Consider the following 24,787-nt stretch of genomic DNA (forward strand, 5'->3'; position numbering starts at 1 on the left):
GGAAAATGTTTTTTTCCTTTAGTATATTAGGTGTCCATTAATATGACCAATCACAGAAGCAAAATTTAGCCCTTAAGACACACAATTTTAAAAAGACATTCAGAAACAATTCTGAGGACTAAAATGAAGAGATGATTAGTTATGTGTATGTACATATATATGCACATGTACACACATATCCTGCCTTTAAATTACCTACATCTAAGAAGGGCAAAGGCATTTGCCTTTGATATACTCTTCATGTACTGAAATCATCGTGGAAATATCAAAAGAAATTTCTCCATCTAACAGCTTGAAACTACCAAGGTTTACTAATGTAGAGTATTTCCAGTTCTCTAAAACAAAAAAAAAACTGATTATAGAAAAGTCAGTTCAATCTTTGAGTCTGCAATCAAGTCCTGGAAATAACAGACCCAAAAAATCAAATAGGAAGGCATCCTCTGATAGCTGGGGGAATCTTATTCTGAGATCAGAGAAATATGGCAAACAGAGGAATATCCAAATCTCTTCCTGAAGTGACAAAATTAAGTTAGAAACTTCTAATTAGGGTGGCTCTGTTTTCCACACAACTGTATTTTTCATGCTAACAACAAAATGCACATTTAAAAACTCCTTCACATAATTTAATTATAATTTACTCCAAGAGTTAAATACACATACCTTCAGTAGGGTGGAAATTCAGGATGAGGAAAAAGCTGGAAGAGCTGTCGTGAATTTGAGTTAACTGGACTCCAAGAAACTCTGAGCTAGAGAAATACCAGATAAAAGATCAAATCTAGAGTGCATGCCAAGAGAGCTTAAAAGAGAGAGGGCACCTGCAGTCCTGCCAGTCAGAGCACCCAACAGCACAACTAAAGTTTAGAACAGATCTGCAAGGAAGGGTGTGGACAGTCACAGAAGCATTCCACACCAACTGAGAGACATGAGTCCATAACAGTCTCTACATAGCTACACCAGTAAGAACAGGGTATATTAATACATTTTTACTCAACTTGAATGCTGGTACAAACCTTCCAGATGGCACCACGTTCACTTCTAGCTGGTGCTGAACATAGGCAAAGCAGATGTGTGACAATGTCCCCAGGCATAAAGGCAAGGCCATAAACACTGGGCCAGAACTACATCTTATAAACCAGGGTCTCTAGAATAATGGTGGTTTAAATAGCTAAGGATACATTCTGAAAACTAATTAAAAGTGTTCAACGAGGACAAAATATGCTTACATTTAGGTATTTGTCAACTGTTAATTGGAATATTGGTTTTCATCTAGTGCCAAATTTCAGAGAAGAAATCGTATAATTCAGAAGACACAATTCAGAATCCAGCCGTTTTCTCCCTAATGATTTACAGCCAAAACTAATATTGCCCAATAGTGTCAAATCCTATAAAATGGACAAGAACTGGCACACAGTATTTTAATACCTAAAATACTGCTTGACAAGGTTTCAACACCCTTACTTGATCACAAACCACAACAAAAAGACATAACATGCATGATGAGCCGCATTAGGAAGACAGCTTCTCACAATTGTCTTGTTAAGTCAGATGTGCTCAAAGGGATTCTAACCAAGTTCTTCTAAGTTCTATTCAAAACTCAGATTAATTCAAGAAACAAATATTTAGTGCACTTCCCATGACCTCCTAAATTATGTCCATGGATACAAAAGACTTGCTTTTTCTTCATATATTTAGCTTTGGTAGTTTACTGTATTGTAGTTCTTTTTGGATGCTTTTCTAAAAAAACCCAAACATTTAGTTAACACTTCAACATGTTCTTTTCGTATGTGTATTTTTAGAGCAAACTCATAGCTGCAAGTCAGATCCTACATGTGTTAATCAGGTCTTGCTCTAAAATTTCTTTCCTTGAGAAAAAGGATGCTATAAATTTAGCTTTAGATTTTATTATTTAAATGTCAGCTTGCACGACTAGAATAGATCCTGTCATAGGGCATGGCTACTCCACCTTACTTTGAAAATAACATGATATTGAAGGGCTCTAAAAGGATCACTTGCAAGAAAAAAGTTATCCATAAACAAAGAACAAATGCAAGGACACCTAAATACCAATCCTGTGCATGAAACTAAGCTTTGGCAGCTGGCATTAACTCATAACAGAAATGCTTAAATTCCATCTCAAGCACCTGATATAGTCCATCTTTGTTTAGATTAGGCTACATCAAAGAAACAGTTGTGTAATGAAGTTCATAAAGTTCTGAAAATATTAGAAGCATCTTTCTTCAACACTGAAAGCAAAATGGTAACTCCTGTGACATTACTAACTAAAAGAACTCATGCATTCATTTACAGACATTTGACTTCCAAATCCTTTGCAAAAGTCATCTGTTTCTCCAGAAGCCTCTACTGAATGGCTCAAGATCCCCAACTAGCACCCAGGGGTATATGTGAGGAACAACTCAGCTCACAGAATTTAGGGAAAATGGCTACCCTTACACACAGACAAAACTTTCTCAGTTACAGGTAACAAGCTCCTACACAGATTACTACTGTGTAAAGAATTAAAATGGATACTCCTGATGGAATTGCCTTCTTTATTCTAAATGAGAAGTCATGGTATTTCTACCTGGAAGTATCAGTGTTTGTTGACCACTTCCAACAGACTGATGGCAAAATGTCACACTTATTTTGCAGTGTTGCCAGCTATATGAACAAGATAAATAATATACGAATGCTGAAGGGGAAACAGATGAGAGAGATTACACTGAAAAAATCTGTGGGAAATGTTTGTTCCAACTCCCTGTAAACACTAACCTGTGAGCACCACATGAAACCCAAAAGACTATTTGAATACTTTTCCCCTTGTTCCAAGCAGTTTTTAAGGGAAAAAAATTCCTATGCAAATAGATCTCTTCAAGCTGCAATCCAGATGCAGAACTCACAAGATTGCAAGACCAAAACCAGGCAGCATAAACACAAACCCTATACTATCAGGCAGCAGAATGAACTGGGTAACTTCTAGTTGCTTACTGAGAAAGATGTGAAAACTATGTTGAATGACACTGCAACGCTGCTTACAGCCAAGTACTTCTGTGAGACAAGTTATTCAGTAGTAATATAAACAAGATGACCATGACTGAATAGATGCATTAGGAGAAAAAGGGAATAAACTTGCAACATCAACTGGTTTTAGCAGTTCTGTCTAGAAAAACAGGTTAGATCCTCTTACTAATGGCAAGCCACACTCAAGATTATAACATACCTTAAAGAAAAAGCTGAAATGTATCACCAATAAAAAATAAAGACCCACTGTTGTAGAACATGTCATTATTAAGCCTCGATGCCTGAAATTATGCAACTGTGTTGACCATTTATGTCAGACTTATTCTGTTGTTCCATTCTTTGTAACTGTCATTTCCAAGGACCAGAAAAAATTTGACAGTGACATGAAGATCAAGAAATTAAGTTACCTCTCTCTATATATATTTATTTATTTTTAGTTAGCAGACTGGAAGGGGAGAGATACTATTAGTATTCCTGCCGAGACAAGGGAGAGTGTCCATCAGCACTGGCTTGACAGCACACAAATAAGCAACTGGCAGGGGAGGTGCTGGTGCCATAGGTAAAAGTAGAGATGTCAGTATTGAAAAGCACAAGTGAGTTAGTGGTTTTGCAGTGTGGGGATGCTGAAGCCTCAGATCATGGGGAAACCTGAGGTACTGTGCAATAGTGTCAGCAAAGAACAGGAGAGGAGCTGTGCTTATGACATACGCAAATGCGGGGATACAGGACAAATCTGTTGGCTTCTGATTTGTCTTAATATTGCTACCTTTATTTCTAATGCAACACCAAGTAGAACTGATTGCTTTGTCATTACATTTTTTGTAAAACTCACCTGTTCAGTCCTGTCTCAGATTCACATTAAGTACTTAAAATACATTAAGCAACAGTCATTGCTCTAAGAGAACTCCACCAAACATTTCAAATTCATCCTTCCTCTTCTTTCCATAAAGGAATGTGACTGCAGTAGTTTTCTAAAGATGGTTACAGAATTAAACAGAGCTTAGAAATAGACACAACTAGTGTTGCTTAGATTCACTAGGATAAAATCCATGTTGATTGCAATAAGAAGTTGAATAGTCTGAATTTTGACGTGTTAATTCCAGCTTGTACCTCAAAACCCAAATCTAATGTTGAGAGTAAATGCATGAAAATTATAATTCCAGGGCAAGCACCTGCAGCTAATGCCAAACTATGATTGGGTTTTTTATTTTTAATAAGATACAAAACACATTGTAAAGCTTAAAAATTATTAAATTATACTTTCAAGCAATAGCATGTATCTAGTAGGTGAGCATTATACAAAGTACATACTGGTTACAACAGCTACCATAAAATTTGCTGCAGTTGCATTTCATATTTGAGGTCCTTTAAGCCACAAAACACCTATGCAATCTTAACTACTCTTCAATTGCTTTTAAATTTATCTAATTAAATTCCCTTCTTAGAGCAAGAGCTAGCAGCATGTCCAATTGCACTACTACTTTTTTTAACCAGAGATCAAGAAATTAACTCACAGGTATACAAATAGCACCTATTGCCAACTGATTTGATTATTTTCATAGCACCTTTCTACAAATCATTCCTAAACATCATAAGAAAAATATTTCCTTTTTCTAACATACAAGGCTGCAACATATATAATAATTTCTTTTCCCTCCAAAATGGAACACCTTAAGTCACTCTCTGTTAAGTGTCACTAATACTTAATCTATTTAGACACATAACATTACTTCATAAAGATCAATTCTAGAAGAAAAAGATTAAACGGGACTATAAAACCTAAACAAGTTTTTAATCACTGCACACTTTGATGCCTACTTATTTATCTGTTATTGTGAAGAGGGGAAGTTAGGCTATAGTTTCCTTATAATAAACTCATTAGTAATTTTATCGCAGCACTAAATACATCTGGCCTTGTTGGTAATACACAAGGACTAATAGGAAAATTTAGTTCATAAATAGAAATGTTTATCAGAGAATCAAATGAAGCTTGATTAATTTTCTCTGGCTCGCATTTAAACACAAGTTGTACCTACATATCAAACACCTTTTACTTGAACTTGAAAATCTGAAAATTAACATTTACTATCTAGTTCAATTGTAAAACTCAAATCAGTTAAGCAATTCATACAAATTTGCAGGTGGGCAAAGGAACTGTACAAAAAAGTTTCAAGTAGATATGTATCACACCTAGGCAATGAAACTACGTGAGTAGAATATTCACTGTTATTTTATTTGTATTAAAAAAGTTGTTCACATAAAAGTTATGTATCTGCTGTCTAACCGGTCTGATGCAAGGCAGTAAGGGAACCAATAAAAGGCACCTTTATATCACCATAGATATAACACTAGAGCTTCAATTTTAAAAAATCCCAAACTATAATAATTATTCTACTAAGAATGTAACCCATATAGAGTCCAAGTTACAACTCTGGGTTAGAAATAATAAAATCACATACTAACTGGAACCTCATTCCTGCTCTAGATGAAAAGGTTTGGAACGCACTATGAAACTAAAACATATACATTTCCTTACTGACTGCAAAACCCAACATAAAAAGTAACAAAACCTTTCTTTGTACATAACAATTACTTTGAAGAAAAATGAAGGGATAAAACAAAGCAAATTTTTGTTTTCTCATAGTAAAAATATTTAACAGATAGTGAGGAGATAAGGTTCTCAGACAATGTTAAGAAAAAAAAATCCATTCCTTTTCTAAAAGTTGGAGTCTTATTGTGGGATTTATCAAGTCTTTTTCATTACAAAAACCCCTAAAGCCTCTACATCACCCATTTTGAGTTCAATCCAAATTCCACTGAAACAAAAAAGAGTCATTCCACTTGAGTCTATTGAGTATGGATCGTAATTCTTCACTGAATGCATTCTGCATTAGGAAAACTACAAAACACAACCATGGTGCTCAAAACATACAACTTTCCAAAAGAAAAAAGAGGCAACTTGTTTGAAAAATTCTTCTGAAAAGCAATATTCTTAAGTAATACAATTTCATTAAATTCCAGTGTCAAAAAAGGCTACATACTTGAATTTTTAGAGTGAGACTTCATACTGTTCATATTTATCCAGCCTCATTATTTCTTTACTGAAAACACATGTACCATATTTTGAATACTTCAACCATTTGCATTAAATATAATTGTTCAAATAAAGACAGAAGATGATACCGAATTAAAGAAAATAAGGTCTTTTCTAAAACAAGGAATGCATCATCAAACAATTTCATTTCACCCACATAGCTAAGAGACAATATTAAAATCCTACCACAGCTCTCACTTTCAAAACAACTTATGCAGCAGTTGAGTTTCAATGGTAATTGCTATTTTACCTCACTTTTGTTTATACTAACAATAATATAATTTCTTTGTTGCAAGGGCATTAAAACAAACAAAATGACATAGGAAATCTATTAAGAAAAATATGAGCTTGCCTAAAACAGTCTTAACAAATGTGGAAAAATGTAAGCAGTTGTTCTCTGGAAAGAAACCTTTTTCTTCATTCTCCCTTCAACTACAGCAATTCTAATTTAAAAAGCTCACAACAGTAATTGTTAAGAAAAGCACCCATCTGATTTTGGTTTCAAGGTCTTTATAAAATAAGCCCCTGCAATATGTATCTATTTCAAGTACCTGCTTTTTGTCATATTCTCATAACTCGTCTCTCAATTCAGCTGCATAAGAAAACGGTCAAGCACATCCAAGTTGCTTTAAAGCTTAAACGCAACAGTTCTACACAGCAAAAGCAGACTCAAGAGTCTGTTTATCTTTAGGGCTTATTTAGTCATGCCATTTCAAAGTGTTAAAGAATCACCCATCTATCACAACAATACCTAGTATTTCTTAAAGTAACCAGAGAAGTCCCACTTGCAAACGTAAACCATTTCATAGTTAACTCATTCATAGTAAAGACTGAAATAAAGGCAAATCTGACTCATGTCTAATCATACACAGAAAGGTAGTTTTCTCCAATTTAGATAAATGTTTTCTTAGAGCAAACAGAAAGGAAAAACATTTTTCCTCAATACCTTTGTTTTTTAATTGTTGTGATACACAACAGCACATAAAGGTAAATATGTTTTCCAGAAAGGAATCTAATTGTGACTTGGCTTCTTTAATAAGGCATGTTAGAAAATAAAATCAGATCCTTCAACAGAAAAGCAGAAAAGACATGAAGTAACTTCCTAACCAAGGGCTCATCATGAAACAGGAGTTATTCTAAAGAAATGCAGGGTTGAGACAGGAAAAAGAAAAATCGTTTTATATTTTGTGTACTTCCAGTATAGGGGTGGTTTAGAAATTTTTTTAAAAAACATTGTTCTTCTGCAGCTATCACATTCTGAAATGATTAGAACATAAAATCCCCATAAGAAAGGACATGGTCAGCCTCACACAATTTTGTTGTGAATGTTAGAGCAGCCAAACCATTCCACCAGTTTACAGTGTACCATAAAATATTTACACAAGCTATGAACTATAAAATATTTTCACATGAACTATAAAATATTTACACTATCAACATCAGTTAGGAAAGAATGATGTGCTGTCAAGCTGGTGTGACCGAGGAGTAAAAATTTTGTGGTTGCAGATTAAATAAAACTATTGCAAATCATCTGGAAACTTGCAAGGAATATTAGGTTAAACAAATTACTGCTTCCTGGTCTCTTGGATGGTTAATGTAACCAGGAAAGCATAGCTTATATGTTTTAAGCTAAGTTTTACCAACAACATAAAGAAAGGTTAGGCTCATAATCAAACTGTACTGACCTCTCTGAATGTTCCTTCTAACAAGGTGTCCAGATGTTGAAGAGGAGCAGGAGTTTTGTCTTTGAATCGTGTCAGCAATCGCCGCTCAATAGCTCGAAACTGTACAGCCCTTTCAGACAACAGCTCCTGAAACTTTTCAGCATTCAAACGTAACTGCAATTTAAGGGTTTTCCAGAATTCAGGTTAAAGTTCACATACATGTATGCACATTCCAAATGAAATGAGAGAACAACAACACAAGAGAACAACAAAATGAGAAAATTTTTGGGAGACTATTACTCCAATATGATAATGTTGTTTATACCAGTTTCAGATTTTACACTCACCTTGAAGCTTATGAACATTTTCAATGATTTGCCATTGAAATAAAAACTATTTTTCAGTCACAATAATCAATGAAAATGTGTAAGTTTGTTATCAAGAATCCTAATAACAAGAGTGAAATTTCACCACCAAAATCTCAAGGCTCTCTCTTGGTTTGATGTACTATTTATGACACATATATAAAGTGTATTTGACTTGATATTCAGTGCAGTAGAAAGTAAACAGTTATTCCCTTAAATGTGAAAAAAGGTATTAAATTCTGCACTGTATAAATTACTGTCTTTTCCGAAGTGAGATCCTTCTTCATTTTGTATACATTGATCACGTATAGGAAGTTTCTTGTTTACAAAACTGAACAACACTGTACATCAAATGCTGAGATAATATGAAATAATACTTTCTTTTTATCACCTTACCTTTTTCCAGTCCACGCCTTAACACAAAGAAAACACAAAATAAAGGTGAGTCTTTCAAAAATTTGGGACTCTTCTGTACAGCTGACATGTTGTGACTAGTGTAAGTTATCACAAGAAACATTAAGACATGCAGCTTTCCACATGTGAGCATTATGACACACCTCCATTTTAAAGTGCCCCAAATTGAGCAGAAAAATTAAGTTTCCTAAATTTAGAAAACAGATTCTATCTAAACATAAGCAAACATACTATTATATCAGCACATGATTAAGAAGGACAGTTCGTGGAAGCTAAGAGAAAAAGAAACACTATACAGCTTTTCTAGAAGTAGGAGAAAAAGAGGGACACCTGAGGTGATATTTTCACAATCCTGCAAAAATGTGTGTTGAAACTGAGATGGGAGCATTAGAATCCCTTTGCTAGATCATTTGGTACTTTTTAGTCCACATAATTATTTTAAAATTTCAGAAACTTCAGAACCACCAGCTACATCATAATTAGATCCTAACTTAGCATTCCACCAACCACACCTCTATTTCCAACTTCAGTGTATTTCAGCTTGTTACACAATCTAATGAAGCCTATGTTTAAGGTGTTTCTACAATACGAGTCACCGAAAAAAACCCCAACCTTTAAGAATTTCAAGTAAGGTGAAAGACTAACAAAATAACAACTACTCGTGAGCTTGAGAGATAGACCGGGCTAGATCCAGGCTGAGTCCTTGAAAAATCCCAGAGAATCGAACATCTTTCTGTGGGGTGATGGCTCCATCTCACAGAAAATCTGGCAACATGAAAACACATCTAGTAGTGTTTCTCACTCTTCTATGCATATGTTGCTACTTTTGCCATTACATGAATGCAACCAACATTTTAAAATAGTTATTATATTTTACTGGAAAGGAGTGCAGTTATTTCATTTTTATTAGTTATTCTACAAGAGATTTTTCATTGTCATCTGCATGGCCAAGCAGGAAAAGGTAATTACATTTTACTTATTATCTGGTCTGGTAACCAAACCTCCTTGAGCCTCCAATCCTAATTCTACAAGTGCAGTCAGCTGCTTTTTTTAAATCTGAAGGGATTTTTTTTTAATATAATTACAAGGATGATTAAAAAAAACCACTCACAGCTTCATTATTACAGAAGAGTAAAATAGCCTAAAATAAGGACAAGTTTTAGGAACAATTTTACAAATAACTTTACCTTAGTGAATGAAGAACCCATGGCCTCTATACAGGCAGTGAGCAGATGAGCAAATAGCAGTACCATAATTTGTATTACTTGCAGATTTCACACTAGCTAATTGCATTCTGTTAATCATAAGGACTGCTTCAGAGGCAAAGCATGTTCCATAAGTTAAAACTAAATGATGACATTTTTTCCAGCACTTAGATCCAATTTTCTATTTTCTGAAAGCCTAAAGCCTGTAATAGCTATAGTTACAAACTGATTCATCATACTACTACAATACAAACAATTTTTAAATTAGCAGAACAGGAATGAGTCACATTTTATGTAACATACCTCAAAATGTCGATCAATTAGTTCAAAATATTCTTGCAGGGGAATTGAACCAGAAAAGGTACATGCAAAATCTTTGCACTTTTGCTTCTTGAAATGTTCTTCAAGTCGAAGCGTGAGCTCTTTTGTTATCAGCCAAAGGTCTTCTAACTGATCACTCTGGATTCTATATCGTTCTTTGAAAACAAGAGCAGATACAAGACTAACACACATTCAAGTCACATACATTCACTATACCACATAGCTTAGATAACACACAAATTTAACTTGCTAACTGTATCCAAAGTTCATATGAGATTTTCAGAAGAGACGCTTGTTCACAAGTACTGAAGAAATACTTGTCTTTTATTAATGTCAGTCCTAAATACTCTCTTCTATCCTAATTTTAACAGGCGATTTTGTGGCACAAAATGAAAGTGTTTATCGCTTCAGGACTACTTCCCTTCAGAGTACAGGCCTGTTCACAAAGAACAAAGAGCTATGAAGAGCTACTATATATAAGGAAACAAGAGAAGTAGTGGATGATATTAAGGCCGTTTGCAATTCTCTGCCACAACACAACCTTAGTGAGCTTTCCAAAGGGTTGGAAGCAGAATCAGGTTCAATTCACTTTGGATCATGGCAGAAGCACAGCATCCCAAACATCTGATGACAGTGGTAGCAAACCAATGCCAATCCACCTAAAATCTTGAATATCTTTTGGAAATGGCTACTGAGATCTTAAATAATACACTCAATATAATTTATATTACATCTCCACTTCCTAGACTATCTCCTAGTAGGGAAAGCATTACTCTAACTAGACATAGAAAACAAAAAAGTTTTGATAGTGCTATGCTTTACTCTAGATACAGCTAATATTAGTAAGAAAGTTATTTTTAACCATCTCCACACTATGGCTTTGTAAAAATGGCTCAGTGTAGAGATGTAGTTAATATAAACTGAAGTGAAAAACCAAATCCTTTGGTTGCCTGTCCAGGAAATTTATTTAATTTAGCATGTTTTAGTGAATTTCAAATTATCAAGCTAATGGAATGAGATTCTATTTCTGTCATTTCTAGTCCACATTTGTATAATCCCCTCTTTTGTGTTCAGGAAATCAGAATTAACTGAATGCTGAGAGAAAAACATTGGGGAAAACCACAGCAGCTTTTTTTGTTATTATTTTTTTCCTGAATAAAGGCTTGCAAACAACAATTCCTTTTTCTTTTCATTACTCATCTACCAATGTCATATTCAAAGGGGTAGATAGCATCTACCTTATCCAAAGAGAGAGATAGAAATGCAGCTATGAGGAAAGAGAGTTGTTGGGGTTAGATACAAAATAGGGTTTTTTTCACCCTTGTTAACAAGGTTCACAATAAATCAAATTAACCAGAACTCTTTAGAACTTGAACGTACTTATTTAAAATTTTCTCAACATTAGTAACTCAAGATTGTTTGACATTACCACTGGCATCATTCCCAGGATACGTATTTCACTGAATAAAGAATGACAAATTCTGTTTACAATGTAACAGGAAAGAAGCAAGTTTTATTTAAAAACATGCCTGTTAAAGAAAAGAACACCATCTGCTAAAGATAACATTCAACCTAATATCCATTTTTTAAACACTCACAATGTAATGGCTGGACTTTGTTGGATATATCATCATACTTTGCCTTAAGTGATTTTTTTTCCTTGAGGGAAATTAGCTCAGATGTTTTCAGGCCAAATCAACAGTCTTTCTATTTATAATTGACATATCTAATATATTAATGGTTTTAAATGGAGAAAACTAATTTCCTCAAAAATGCATATTTAGTTTCCATACATTTTTGGTCAATACAAATACAATCTAATTCTACCATGGCCTGACTAGAGAGCATTGTAGTCATTTGCTTTACATGATCTTCCAGCTCTCAAAAAAGAAATTAGATTTAGAAACTGTATGAAGCTGAGAATCTTTAGTTGTACTAAACACATCCTTTAAACAGAAACACGATGAAAAAAAACTAAATAACTGCTTCTGCACATCATGCTTTTGTAATAGTTAAACAATTTGTGCAGTTTTTATTAAAACAAGCTCCACTAATGAAAATTACAATAGCTATTCAGAAAATTCTGTAACAAAAGCTGAGCTGAGGAGCACCAAAAGGTTACATGAGTTACAAAGCCTTTTAACACTAGAACAGGTTGTCCAACTAGCACAAAGAGCATTAAGAATGGTTGCCCTGCCAGTAGGTTAGCTGAAGGAAAACTAGAAGATTCAGTTGATTTCTCAGTTAGGAAGCCCACACCAGCAGGAAAAAACAAAACAAAAATCAAAAACCCCCAAAAAGTCACAATTATCAGCCAAGACCTCTTTACGCTTTGTTTAAAAGACAGCTTTAAAATATCCAGCAAAAAACCTTAAAATCTTAACCTACATGGAGTGAGCTTCTTTCAAAATGGATTAGCTAATGCAATTAAAAACAAGTGTGACAACAGATGTCAGTCATGCTAGCAGCTTCAGCAATGAAACCCAACTGAACCTTTCATTCCTACATGCAGTTCTCCCCATTCAAAACTTAAGGTCCATTTGATAAGGCATAGGGAAGAAGACTCTTCTTCTAAAGCCCAAGATTAACTTCTTTCATGGAAAAACAGCAATAAGGATTATTCAGTCCCAATGAATTTTTTATTTTTTTTACATTTTTTCTGAAAAACTATTACTTCTAGCCAGTATCTAAACATACAACTTTCTTTTTGAAGAACATTTCCACAACAATAATGTTGTGTAAGCACTTTTACAAAGTATAAACTCAGTGTTAAACTATGTAGCAGAATAAGGCCCTCCCAAATAATACCAATTCATCTGCATTCATTAGTTTCACAGAAGCTCTGTCCACTCAAGCACAATCATTTTAATATATTTAAATTCCACCAAGCAATGCTTTTGCATTATGGTTAGTTTCTGCTCATAAAAATATTCTGAACTATACCAGACCTTTTACAATTTTTTAAAAAAGTTGTATTTAGGTAACATTTAAAATAAGCAAACTCCCCCAACAATTCTGTAACCAACCCAATACAACACATGAAGTAGATGGTGGCAACAGGCTGATAACATGGAAGGTGGCATCAAACAACTCATTTGTTTTCTAGAGTAAGTATTTCCAGACACAAGAAATGAACAGTCACACCGAAAGATATTTTGTATCTCCTTTGTAAAGTGAACTTCACAAGCAAAGCAGTGTGGGAAAGTTTATAGTAAGCCTGCAAGCGTCATTCCTAGCTAGTGAATAAACAAACCTGAGAGGAAAAACCTGACTGCTTGCAGAGGGGGAGTTAAAAGTTATGGCTTCACTAGAAGCTAAACACATTCACTGCATAAGACACAAATTTTGTCCCTTACACAGCATCAGATTTAGCAACTATGCAAAACATCCAAATGAAAGATTTAAATTGTAATCCAAAAAAAAAAGTTATTTATAAATCCTTTAAATTATTTTGTTTTTAGAAACTATCATTGCATGTCTAGCTAGTTTAAACTGTTTAAGATCTACTATTTAAACAAATATTAAAAACAAACTAACGATAAAACAGCATGCAAATAATGCATACAAAAACCAATACAAATGGATTTAACACTAGAAATGTAAAGAGATTCTTGGTACAAAGTTACTCTCCAGATGGTTTCTGTTTTTAACACATTTGATTACATTTAAAAAGGTATTAAATATTATCTCATAGCTCAGAGCTGATGCCACTAATATTTATATAACCCGAAATGAATACCGATTTTTGAAAACAGTGAAGCAGATTATTTTTGTGTAGGAAGAATTCCACATCAACAAACCAGATTCTGATTCCCCACTGAAAAGAGTTTTCAGAAGGCATTCACACAAGTGTGCCATGTGAACGCTCTGCAATGTGCAATAGGTACTTTAGCCTTTCCATTTTTCAGACTGCTATATTAAATGAAGACTTTGTGCTCTGCTGACACGGAAAATGCGAAACACAATTGAACTGACTTGGTTCCAACACACTTGCCAAGAATGAGTGTAGCAAGCTGTGCAGTTGTACAGGGCAAGATCATACACTTTCCAAAGTGAAGAGACCCAACATTTTTTAAAGAGCACAGACGCACAGGTGGTTAGAACATGACTACTTAATTCACAAACTGCCATATAAGAGACACTGGACCGGGTTACAGCATATATATATATTCACATACTTTCTGTAAACATAACAGAAAGGATATTGAATCCATAATCTTATCTTCCAAAGGTACTCAGGCATCTGATGATACAGACAAGCATTTAGTTAGATGTAGAGATGCAAATAAGTAGGGTCTGATGCCTAAAGTCAAGTGAAAGCGGAGAGTTAGAAACCTACTTCTTAGTCCCTTTTAAAAATTCCAGTAGATTACTCCTTCCAAACACAAGTGTTGAAATACCTTTGAGGAAAAGAGGGTTTTTTCCATTCTTACAATGATGGTATTAATTCAAGAATAAAAACACTGCTAAAAACTTGAAGAAAATGCAGTTTCTTCAGAGAATTGTCACTGTGATGTACTACACTTTGACTATGATTTCTTGTTTTGCTATAACATTTTGTGCCTTCCCTAGTAACATAATTAGGTATTTGAGAGGGGATAAGAAACAGTCAAATAACACTTTGAAACTTGTGTCAGTTCTCATACAGTGATTATTATTCTTTTTATGATCCATATTCTCATTTTGTATATATATTAACTGATTATTAGGTCTATTTTGCATTAATACTAATAGCACTTACGTGATGTTTTTGAAGCAAGAAGAGTGGTTTTTGAACCAGTTAAAAACTGAAACCCCAGAATATTCACCTGGTCATTCTCAGATGGATCAACGAAGTCTGAAAGAGAAAGTTAAATAGCATTTTCTGAAATTGGACACTGGTTTTCACCAAACCTCAAGCCATAGCCAGGACCATATTAACCTTTGCACAACTTTAGGAAATGCAATCTGAGTAAGACTGCTCCCCTTCTGAGAGCTCAGAAGTAAAGAACATTCATATTAGGTTGGTGTACACTCCATTTACAGATGGAAGCTGAGCCACACACTGTTGCTCTTCCCCAGCCTGGAAACAAAAGGTAGATTTCTCAAAGGTTATGTCTGTACCATCTAAAAAGAACTGTGATTAGTGTTCAGCCCAATAACTGGATGCAAAATCCCCCTTCATTCAGATATTTACGCAGAACTTATGTAGATATTATCATGAAAACTTTTTAGAACACTCTTCAGCCTTCAGCACAGAGCACAACAAACACCTAGCTTGCAAAAACTAGCTACTCTTCACAGACCACACATGCCCACCTTTCTTTTCATTGGATCACACCAGGTTAAAAGGCTCAATTTTAGAGTACCATACTCTAAAAAACTAGTCCATACCACCTGTGGTCCCAACCTTTCCCTAGAAATAAGGCAAAATAGGGAGCAGAAGAGAGAATTTGTACTGAGTACACCAAGAATCTAAAGCTCCTTCACAGACCACATCATAAACAGCATGCTTTGGAAATGAGATGAACAGAAATCACAAGATTTTAATAACTTCTTCTGGAGCACATTACGACTATGTGTTATATTTTCAACAATGCGTGTCTAGGTAAAAATATAATGCTGTACTTTGAAAGAATCTCTAAACAGAAATCCATAGTTCCATAAATGTATTATTATGTAGCCAGAACAGAAGCCTATGACTAAAATTCCAAAAATGTAGACCTTTGAAAAAAGCTTCTGTTTCAAGTATTATGCAGTACACACATTTGAGAGAAAACTTATCTTTATCCTCAAAGTGAAGGAAATCATGCCACCAAAGAATCCAACCATGCCTACTCCAGTGCTTTCAGACAAATGTACTATATAAGCTTTTCAAAAATAGTTGTAGCTCCACTTTAAAATTACCATATTAAACTTGCTGTTCCATACAGCTCTCAAAACTGCTCCAGAACCATAGTCCTCTGAAGTTCAGAAACTTAATCACTGCCAGACTGAATTTACACACAATCAAGCCCTGTCTACTCTTTTCTTCTTGTGTTAGTATGATCATCTACAACAATGCAGCCAAAAAATACTCACTGAAGCCAACCATATTCCCTTTTTTGTCTGTGTTCTATTAAGCTAAATAAGTCACTTTCTTTTAATTCTCCTCTTCAAATCCCTAGGTAGTGCTCATATCCTTTTTTCTACAATCTTGAGTTTGAATTAATTTTTATTTAATACCAGCAACCAGAATTCAGCAAGCCAGTGTGGTAACATAATAGTTTCCTGTGTGGAAACATTTTGTCTAACGCATCCTCAATTCTTCTTTGTTTGCTTATGATGGCACCATATTGTACCACAGTATTACTGTGGTAACTTCTACCTCCTCTACCTCTTCCAAACTATGAGCACATAATTACAGCAGAAATTACTTCAAAACATTACATTCTGCAGTACTCAATATAATTCTTCTTTTTCCAGTCCGAAATGGCACCTAATTCCTCCTTCATACTATTTCTTAGTATTCTCATAAATGTAAAATGTAGCTCAGGTTTGTGCACCAGAAAATATCACTAAATATTGGTCTACTTTTTGATCCAAGAAGGCTATTAAATAACAGCTCCAGATCGTTATACCAAGAATTCCATAAGTCTTTCACCAAAGCAACCTTGCATGCAACATACACCACTTTTGTTTTGCCTTGCTTATTTTTATCCCCATTACAAAACTACTGATGCAAGTTGATGTAAAAAGATTTTCTGTATACTTAAAAATTAGATCTGTATCATGCCCATCTGCAGTTTTGCCAGAGATAGATATACTAGCCCAGGAGGATTATTATTGAAATGTTATGCCACCATTTATTTCAAAAGACACTTTTTTAAACATTTTAACATTAGCCTTGTTAATTACCTCATTACTTCACATAGACAAAAATTCCTGCAGGACTTATTAACACATCTCTTTTTATAGACATTTAAAAACCTACCTGGAAAAATAGCAAGAAAACTGATGGGAGGTTTATTGGTATCAATAGTTAGCTTGTGGCTTGCTGCTTTTGAAGGCTGAGTTGGAAAGCAAATTAACCGCAAAGGCAGCCTGAAGTTACACTGTGCGACTTTTGGTATTCCTAAAATGAAAGAACACAGATTCATCTTTCATATCCATAGTCTGAATAGAAGCTTCTTCCATACTACTCCATAGTACCATTCTCAAAGATGTATAGAAAGATACTTTTAATGTGATTAAGAAATATGCTAAAACAAAAACCATGTAACAATCTCCATTTTAGTTCAATTTTCAGAATGGTGAAAGAGAAAAGAGGAAGCTTCAACATGAACATTTAGAAAACATGTTCATTAGAATATGTCAAAAATTTGCTCAAATATAAACATTGTTTAAAATTGCTGGCATGTCAGAAAATGCCCAGTATGTTCTATCTGAAAGGGAAAAGTGCTAGTTGCTATAAAATATGGAATTCTTGCTCTTTTGGGCAGCCAGATTATGGGCTTTTTGATGAAGCAACTAACAGGGATACCTTATTTTGCCTGGTTACAAGTTTCACTATAGCCACCGAGATTCATCTTACCAAGAACAGTGTTGATGTCATTCATAGCAACATTTTAGAGATAATAAAGTAAGTTACTGTCATGGATCATATTGTGAGGGAAAAGTCATGAAACATATATAGCATACCAGTCATGTAAGCTTAGCAGGTTAGTATAAAAATGAGCTTAACCATTTAAGTCACCCAAGGAATTCTTTTTGCTAGCAGTTGTGTCTGCTGCTTCATGGATCTCTTGCAATGAAAAATTATTTCTAAGATTCATCTCAGGGGAAAGATATTACTATTCAGCCCTCTGGTTAGCAGTTTGTTAGCTCTTTCGGCTGCCTGATAATGCCTCCAAGTAACTATTCTGCAGCAGCTTGTAAAAAACAAAATCAACATAAGACAAGCAGAAAGTATAAGATAGGTCCTCAAAACTAGGATATACCTGGGTTCCGAGAAAAATTCCTGAAAAATACTTAATAATTCATGACCTGTCAAAATTACTCTCTCAACTGCTTCTTCACCATCTGATATGAATATTAAAAACTGTGCTTGATGACAACACAACAAAAACATCTTACTATTGAACTCAGATATGGATATTAATCAAAAGGGAAAAAATGGTGACAAAACTAGCCAAAAATATTTCCAAATATTTTTTATAATTAAAACAAGATATTTTTCTTATTTCAAACCAGCTTTTCATAGTCTGTTCTCACTCTGCCTCATCATAAACATATTCCATATTTCAAAGTTCAAATCAAAACTAAATTAAATATTATCTGGCTTTGGGGGGGGGCTAAGGATATTTCTACTTCATTAATCCTAAATAAATAAATAAATAAATAAGGAAACAAGCAATCTCCAAGAAAATTTATCACTGCAGTGAGAAACTCTTGCTGGGAAACACTTTCAGAATATTTCTGAATTTTAAAAAGAAAGAAACAAAGCAATAGCAAAATGCGGGAGCCAAAACTTCATCAATCTCTTAATGTCTAACAATAAATCTGACTTCATCTAGAGTGGTGATACACTGCACAATATACAATCTAGTACTGTAATAAAAAAAAGTGAAACAAGTTTCATATTCTCTTCTAATGTGAAACACAACAAATTCTGTAACATTATCTCTTAAGTTATCACTAGAGGCATACTATGCCCTTACCTGATAAAAGTAATAAACCAGTTACATGCACTATAGTTATTTCATTTATAATTTACTTATGCATTCATCTTAAATAGAGCTGAAACAAAGCACTGATGTAGATGAGGATCAATCAAGTTCAGATCTCTAATTTAGGATGTTAATTATTCAGAGAATTTATGCTTTCTCTGGTATTGATGATCCTAGGTTACAGTGTCCCTCACAGTAACCCAGATAAAGTCTGTCCCAGATCATTTTACAAAGTTTACTGTGCTCCACAATATCCTCTTCGACATCAGGATTTAATTTTGAGTAGAAAGTTTTTAAAATAAAATCCAAATCTTCATTTTTAGAATGTTAACCTTTCAAATTATAAACATTCATTTTTATATAGCTTGTTTATACATCTATTGTATTTTAAAATACTACTTAAAATGTGTGGCAGAAATCTGCCACATAGTGATAACTGTTCTTGGCAAGAGCAGTATTTTATTGAGACAGTTCAAGCATCTATTCGCTGTACCCAAGGTATCCTGAAACACCCAAAAAAAAAGAAAGGGAGTGATTAACACAGCTATCTACTTTTTTTACATCAATGAGTATGCTTTTATGAGCATAAATATCGAAAAACAGGACACAAATAGGCATACATCTATATGCATAACTTCTGTTCAGGAAAATTGCAAAACTGAAGACAGCCTTTCATTTGATTTATAAATCTATGACAAGCAACCTTTTTCACCTCTCCAAAGCACGAGGGAATTTGTACTTACCATATATTTTTAAAGTTAATAAAATACCTCCCAACAGGGACTGCATCTTGCCATTACATTGCAAAACTGCCCTTCCTTATATTTAGTCCATCTATACATACACTAACTTTCCAGTCCCACTTTCCCTTTTAATTTTACCTTTTGCAAGTATCATCTCTACCACAATCACAGTCATGTTTTGTACTGCTGGTATTGTCAATTAGAAAGGAGCCTTTTAGCCTTGAATAAGATGTTTCCAATAGGAACTGGAATTAAGAGATGTTAAGTGACATTCTCAGAGCTGCTCAGCCCAAACAGCACAGCAATAGCTACAAACGATTAATAGCTGTTTCAATTGCACCACAAAAAGCTGTAATTTAGCTGCCTAAAATCTTACTGAAAGTTGAAAAAAGTAGCTAAATATATGATAAAGAGCATACAATTGCATTTTCCATTTCCAAATTCAAGGCACAAGGCACTTAATACTTCACAAAATTCCTATGTTACATATTAGAAAGTGCAATATAATTCATCAACAAGTGTCTTTACTACTTTCTATTTTCCCCATGGGTGACCGGCTTATTTTTAAGCCTATTTACTTTCAATTTTCTGAAATATTCACACCTTCACAGCATCACATCAGGGATAAGAACTTACAGAAATAACAGGTAAAATAACAGCTCCCTTTCAAATTTATTTTATTCAGCATATGCTGTCACTTATCATACCATTTAAACTTTTCATTTTTTCATTTACTCACCTTCAGGATTGAGCTCTGCCATATAACCAGCAATGGGACAAAAAAGGAAACAAAAAAAACAAAGAATACGTAAGATGCTACTAAAGTAAGAAAAAAAACAAGGTAGTAACTAGTTTTAAATCACTTTTAAATCATTTGTTAAATAGGCAATAAAGATGTAACGCTAGCCGAAAAACAGACATGCAACCACATTCATCAACAGTGCAATCCCATCCAATTGAGTGACTCATTAACCTTCAGCTATATGAATCCCACAGAGATATGCTGAAGACTGATTTGGCCACAAATATGGATATCTTAAAAACTAAAAGAGGAAAAATTCTCTAAATGAAGTCAAAAGGCATTTAATTTGTGTTTACTAGTATATTACATTTAGATATTTGATTGCCTTGTACAATTTACATTAGTATCTGTATGTAATTTAATAGAATTATGCCCGTTTGATAATTTTGATGAATATCCAAACATTTAGTAAGATCTTAATTATGCTCCTTTATTTAAAAGCTTTCCAAATTCTACCATCGAAGGTAAGTTTTTAACATTTCTTCTAATTAGTTTCCTAATTCTGTTAGATGGCATGTCTTCTGGAGACTTTTTATTAATTGCACATAAACAGTCAAACATAACTAAGATACATTTCTTTACTTCTAACCAAAAAGCTTGCAAAATCCAACTTAATATCTAAAATATTAGTCTAAGTTTAACTAGCAACATCTGAAAGAATACATTCATTTGCCAGTGACAAGTACCCTTTGATACTCGTGTCTTGCAAAGCAAAATCACAGTAGAGAGCCCAGCAGAACAAAAGGCAAGCTTTCAAAATCAGAGGATTCTAGATACTCAGAAGTATTCTACCTACACAGTATTAATACAAAATCTTTCTAAAGCCAAATCACTAAATTGAGCACTTATGAAGGTACAGCAACTCATTCACAAGGAATAAGCAGTCAGAATCACAACACAGAGGGACTTAAATTCTACAAGCTCTTTGTGCAGGCTCAAGGGAGGAACATCATATTTTCTCCCACCCTCTCCACCTATCTGCAAGCCTTGTCTGAAGAGGGCAAGTTCAAGTTCTTTAAAACACACGAGTTTCAGTTTTGTCTAGAAATAAACATTTCAATCATCCCACAGCCAAGACTATCATCATAAACACAATGTTTCAAGTGAGAAGTGATGTGAAGTAAATGCTTAAATGAAAGTGTATACATAGGACAAGATACATGAGACCACCACACTTCAGAAGCCCTGACTCCACAGGCATTTCTTTGATGCCAGTCTATACCACATCACCACTCCATTCCTGCTGGCACAGTTCTGGGTTTGCACAGTACACCAAATCAGCAAATCTGGCTGAGAAATAACTGCTGATTTGTAAGCACAACAGGGAAGGAGGTGAAGGAGCAAACGCAAAGTAGTGAGAAGTGAAGATCAGGCAGTATAAGCTGGTTTATGCTGCATTTAACCTGATGTGGAAGCCCTGCCTAAATACAGTTTCTCAGTAGTCTGACACATTCACAAGGCTGTGTGTAGATCAGTCTTCAGTTATGGATAGCAAGGTAAACATATTCTATCACTAGAGTCATTAGGGCACTATAAAACAGAAGGATTGAGTTTCTATTCCTTTAGTTTACATTATTTGTTTAAAATTAATATGTTCAACTGCTAAAAGGGAAGTGAGAAATAATCGCTCCAGATGCTTATTGAAACCTCTTCCTCTGTGGGAAGGCAGTTATTGTCACACTTGCTGGCAGCCCAGAAGGCTGAACAGTCATAACAACGTAATTAACTTCTCAGTCCAAGAGGTGGTCCCTTGAAGAGCAGTAGAGAAGTAAATTGGTAGGACAGGGTGGGAAAGCTTGCACAGCTGCTTTCCAAGCCATAAACATGATTTTACCTCTATAAGATCAATTACATCACTTAATGATGCTACATAAAATATTAACTAAAACAGAAGCTAGACTCTAATACATACTATTTCTTTAATGACTACTGCCTTCAATAAATTTTAAAAGAACATTTATAAAAAACAGGTAAAGAAAAAGACCTCAAAAAAGGCAAATCAATTGCAAGTTTCCAGTGGTTCACCTGTTGGTGTGGTATATGAAACCAGACAATTTCCTTCTAGTTCTGATGGAGAACAATTCCCCTTCAAAAAGACAGACAGGACCACAGTTTCAGATGAATCTGGTTCTAAAAACAATACAGAATTAAAACTATTGATAGGAGTATTCAAAGTAACATATTTTCTAGTACTTTGGGAAATATTCTATTTGTTTCCATCAATTCACCCTTATCGAATCACTGGGTGTGCTTTTTTTAAAAATCTTTTTTTCTAAAAAGAAACTAGACTCTCCAACTTATAACTATCTTGAAGCATAACCAATAAAACAATTAAGCACACTGAATACAGAGAATACCAAAACAAATCCAGTTTTATATTGTGATTTTAGTATTTTACAAAGTCATCAGCACTTTGCTCCTGTCACATGTTGAGAAAACAAACTGTCCTTCAGAGGACAGTCAATGAAGCCCTGTTTCAGTAGTGACCATTACTGAGCAGAAATGGTCCACAGTCCCAACTGAGGCAGGAGGACATGCATCTTTGGTCTTCAACTCCACAGTCTTGAATGCAATCCCATACTTATTCTTATCAGAGTTGGAAAAAGGCTAGAATCACAAAACAGTTGATGCTAAGTTGGAAGCTTATGCTAGATTGTCCCTGGGTAACCAAGCTTTCTGTCTCTGCTTTTAGCTCAGTGGTACCATTTCTACATAAACAGGATTGCCAGCAAAACAAAATGCCTCAAAATACCACAGAATAACTGCTTTCGTTTTCCTTTTCCATCATGAAGCTGCCATCTGCCTTTCCTCACTTGCCATGCATTTTACCATAATCAAGGATATAACTCCATTACTTTCTACCCTGTCTTCCTTCACGAAGCAGTATCTAGAAGCTGTGGAGTGCAAGCAAATTTCTAATTGCCTTAAGCTGCAGTGTATCTGCAACAACAGACTCAATGAAGGCTGGACTATACCTTTCCTCAGAAAAGGTAATGATACAATAGCAGTAATGGTACTATTATCATTTACCTAAATCATCAAAAACGAACTGGTCACAGGTCACTGCTAATGGAGCTTGTACACATACTGTCAGGTTTGGTTTCTGTGCAGTCACTCTGCTCTGTATTGTAATCTAAAGCGAGACAAAAAAGTATTTGAAGGAAGTAAGAAATTCATCTCTGTACAGCAGAAAACAAACATAAGCAGTCAAAAGATATTAAAAACCTGCAAAGAAAAATGCAGCAACAATGCTTAAGAACTTCAAATTTCAATTTCCAAACCAACATTTTCCTTTTATAATTTGTATTTACTTACAGCCAATAATGGAATACAGTAACTTGAAAGTCTACAAAAATATGTTGGACCAAGTGTAACTAAACTACTCTACTGTAAGTGAATCTGGTTCAGTAAATACACCAGTTACCTTCTGAACTTTTTCACTCAAGACAGAGGGATAACGTGCGAGTTTTTTAAAATATAAGGCTCCACTGATATTTCTAGAAGATCTTGTCAAACTCAGACAAAAATTATTATTCTTTTCAAGTAATCCTGAGGAGAAACTACACTTGCGCACACAACTGCACATGCACCAACTTACATTTTCTTTAGAATGATTTATGGGCAAGAATTCTCATGGAACACTACACTGATGTCAATTTTCAAATTAGATTTTCCTAGATTTTTTTTTTTCACTAGAAAAACCTGTGAAAGTCTTTTTACAAAAGAAAGTCTATTTTTGTTTCTCAACAACTAAAAAGGCAACTGAAGATAACCAAACTTTTACTCCCTTAGAAAAGTGTAGGAAAAATTTTTATTATGACTTCAAAAACAACTTCATTCCATCCTAATAATGTTTTTATGTCTGCTTCTTGACAAACATGAAAAAGAAAACTCCAGTCACTTTCTGACTTCAGCAGAAGGCTTGCTAGAATGACACCTTGTCATACTGAGGAAAAAAAAAAAATATACATTGTGTTTCACTTTTTACTCATTTTTATGATCTAAGTGAAATACGGAGAAAGTGACAGATTTGATAAAATTTGCCACCACTATGCTACTGTTTGAGTTAGGCACAGTACCTTTACTGTGACTGATGGTACTGCCTCTGCTTTTACCTCACTGTCAATGGCTTGCTGTGAAGAAAAAGATGAAAACAAAGTAAATTAAATATTACACATGAATGAGTGAACATAACGAATGCAGTATTACTTTCCTACCATCAACTTGGTAAGCAAGGAATTAACAATAAAGGCCTTATCATGCTTATGACAGATTAAAATATACAAAATACATTTCTGAGTTCCTTCTGAAAATGAAAAGCCTCTGTTTGAAATTGCTTGCAAAAAGGATAGCAAAAGGTCTTAAATGTTGTATATATAAGAAACTAATACACTCTGATATATGAATATTTGAAACTGCTTTGTTTGGCACACTACTTTCCACCGTATATTTATTCAAATTCTGGAAATGTCTT

At 34.4% G+C, this 24,787-nt stretch overlaps 1 protein-coding gene across 5 annotated transcripts in view; it reads right to left on the bottom strand.

The window, feature by feature from the left end:
- The window catches only part of BBS9 (Bardet-Biedl syndrome 9), a 289,453-nt gene that overhangs the window by 204,166 nt on the left and 60,500 nt on the right, over positions 1-24,787 (bottom strand). For all 5 annotated transcript variants that reach the window (XM_051611618.1, XM_051611619.1, XM_051611617.1 and 2 more), the window contains 8 exons: positions 24,393-24,446; positions 23,344-23,446; positions 22,339-22,443; positions 20,251-20,265; positions 17,034-17,174; positions 14,823-14,918; positions 10,064-10,236; positions 7,798-7,950 (listed from right to left, as the gene is read on the bottom strand). In XM_051611618.1, coding sequence (XP_051467578.1) covers positions 7,798-7,950; positions 10,064-10,236; positions 14,823-14,918; positions 17,034-17,174; positions 20,251-20,265; positions 22,339-22,443; positions 23,344-23,446; positions 24,393-24,446 — 840 coding nt within the window. The remainder of the gene's footprint in view (positions 1-7,797; positions 7,951-10,063; positions 10,237-14,822; positions 14,919-17,033; positions 17,175-20,250; positions 20,266-22,338; positions 22,444-23,343; positions 23,447-24,392; positions 24,447-24,787) is intronic.

Source organism: Apus apus, chromosome 2 (assembly GCF_020740795.1).
Source record: "Apus apus isolate bApuApu2 chromosome 2, bApuApu2.pri.cur, whole genome shotgun sequence".
Classification (NCBI taxonomy): domain Eukaryota; kingdom Metazoa; phylum Chordata; class Aves; order Apodiformes; family Apodidae; genus Apus; species Apus apus.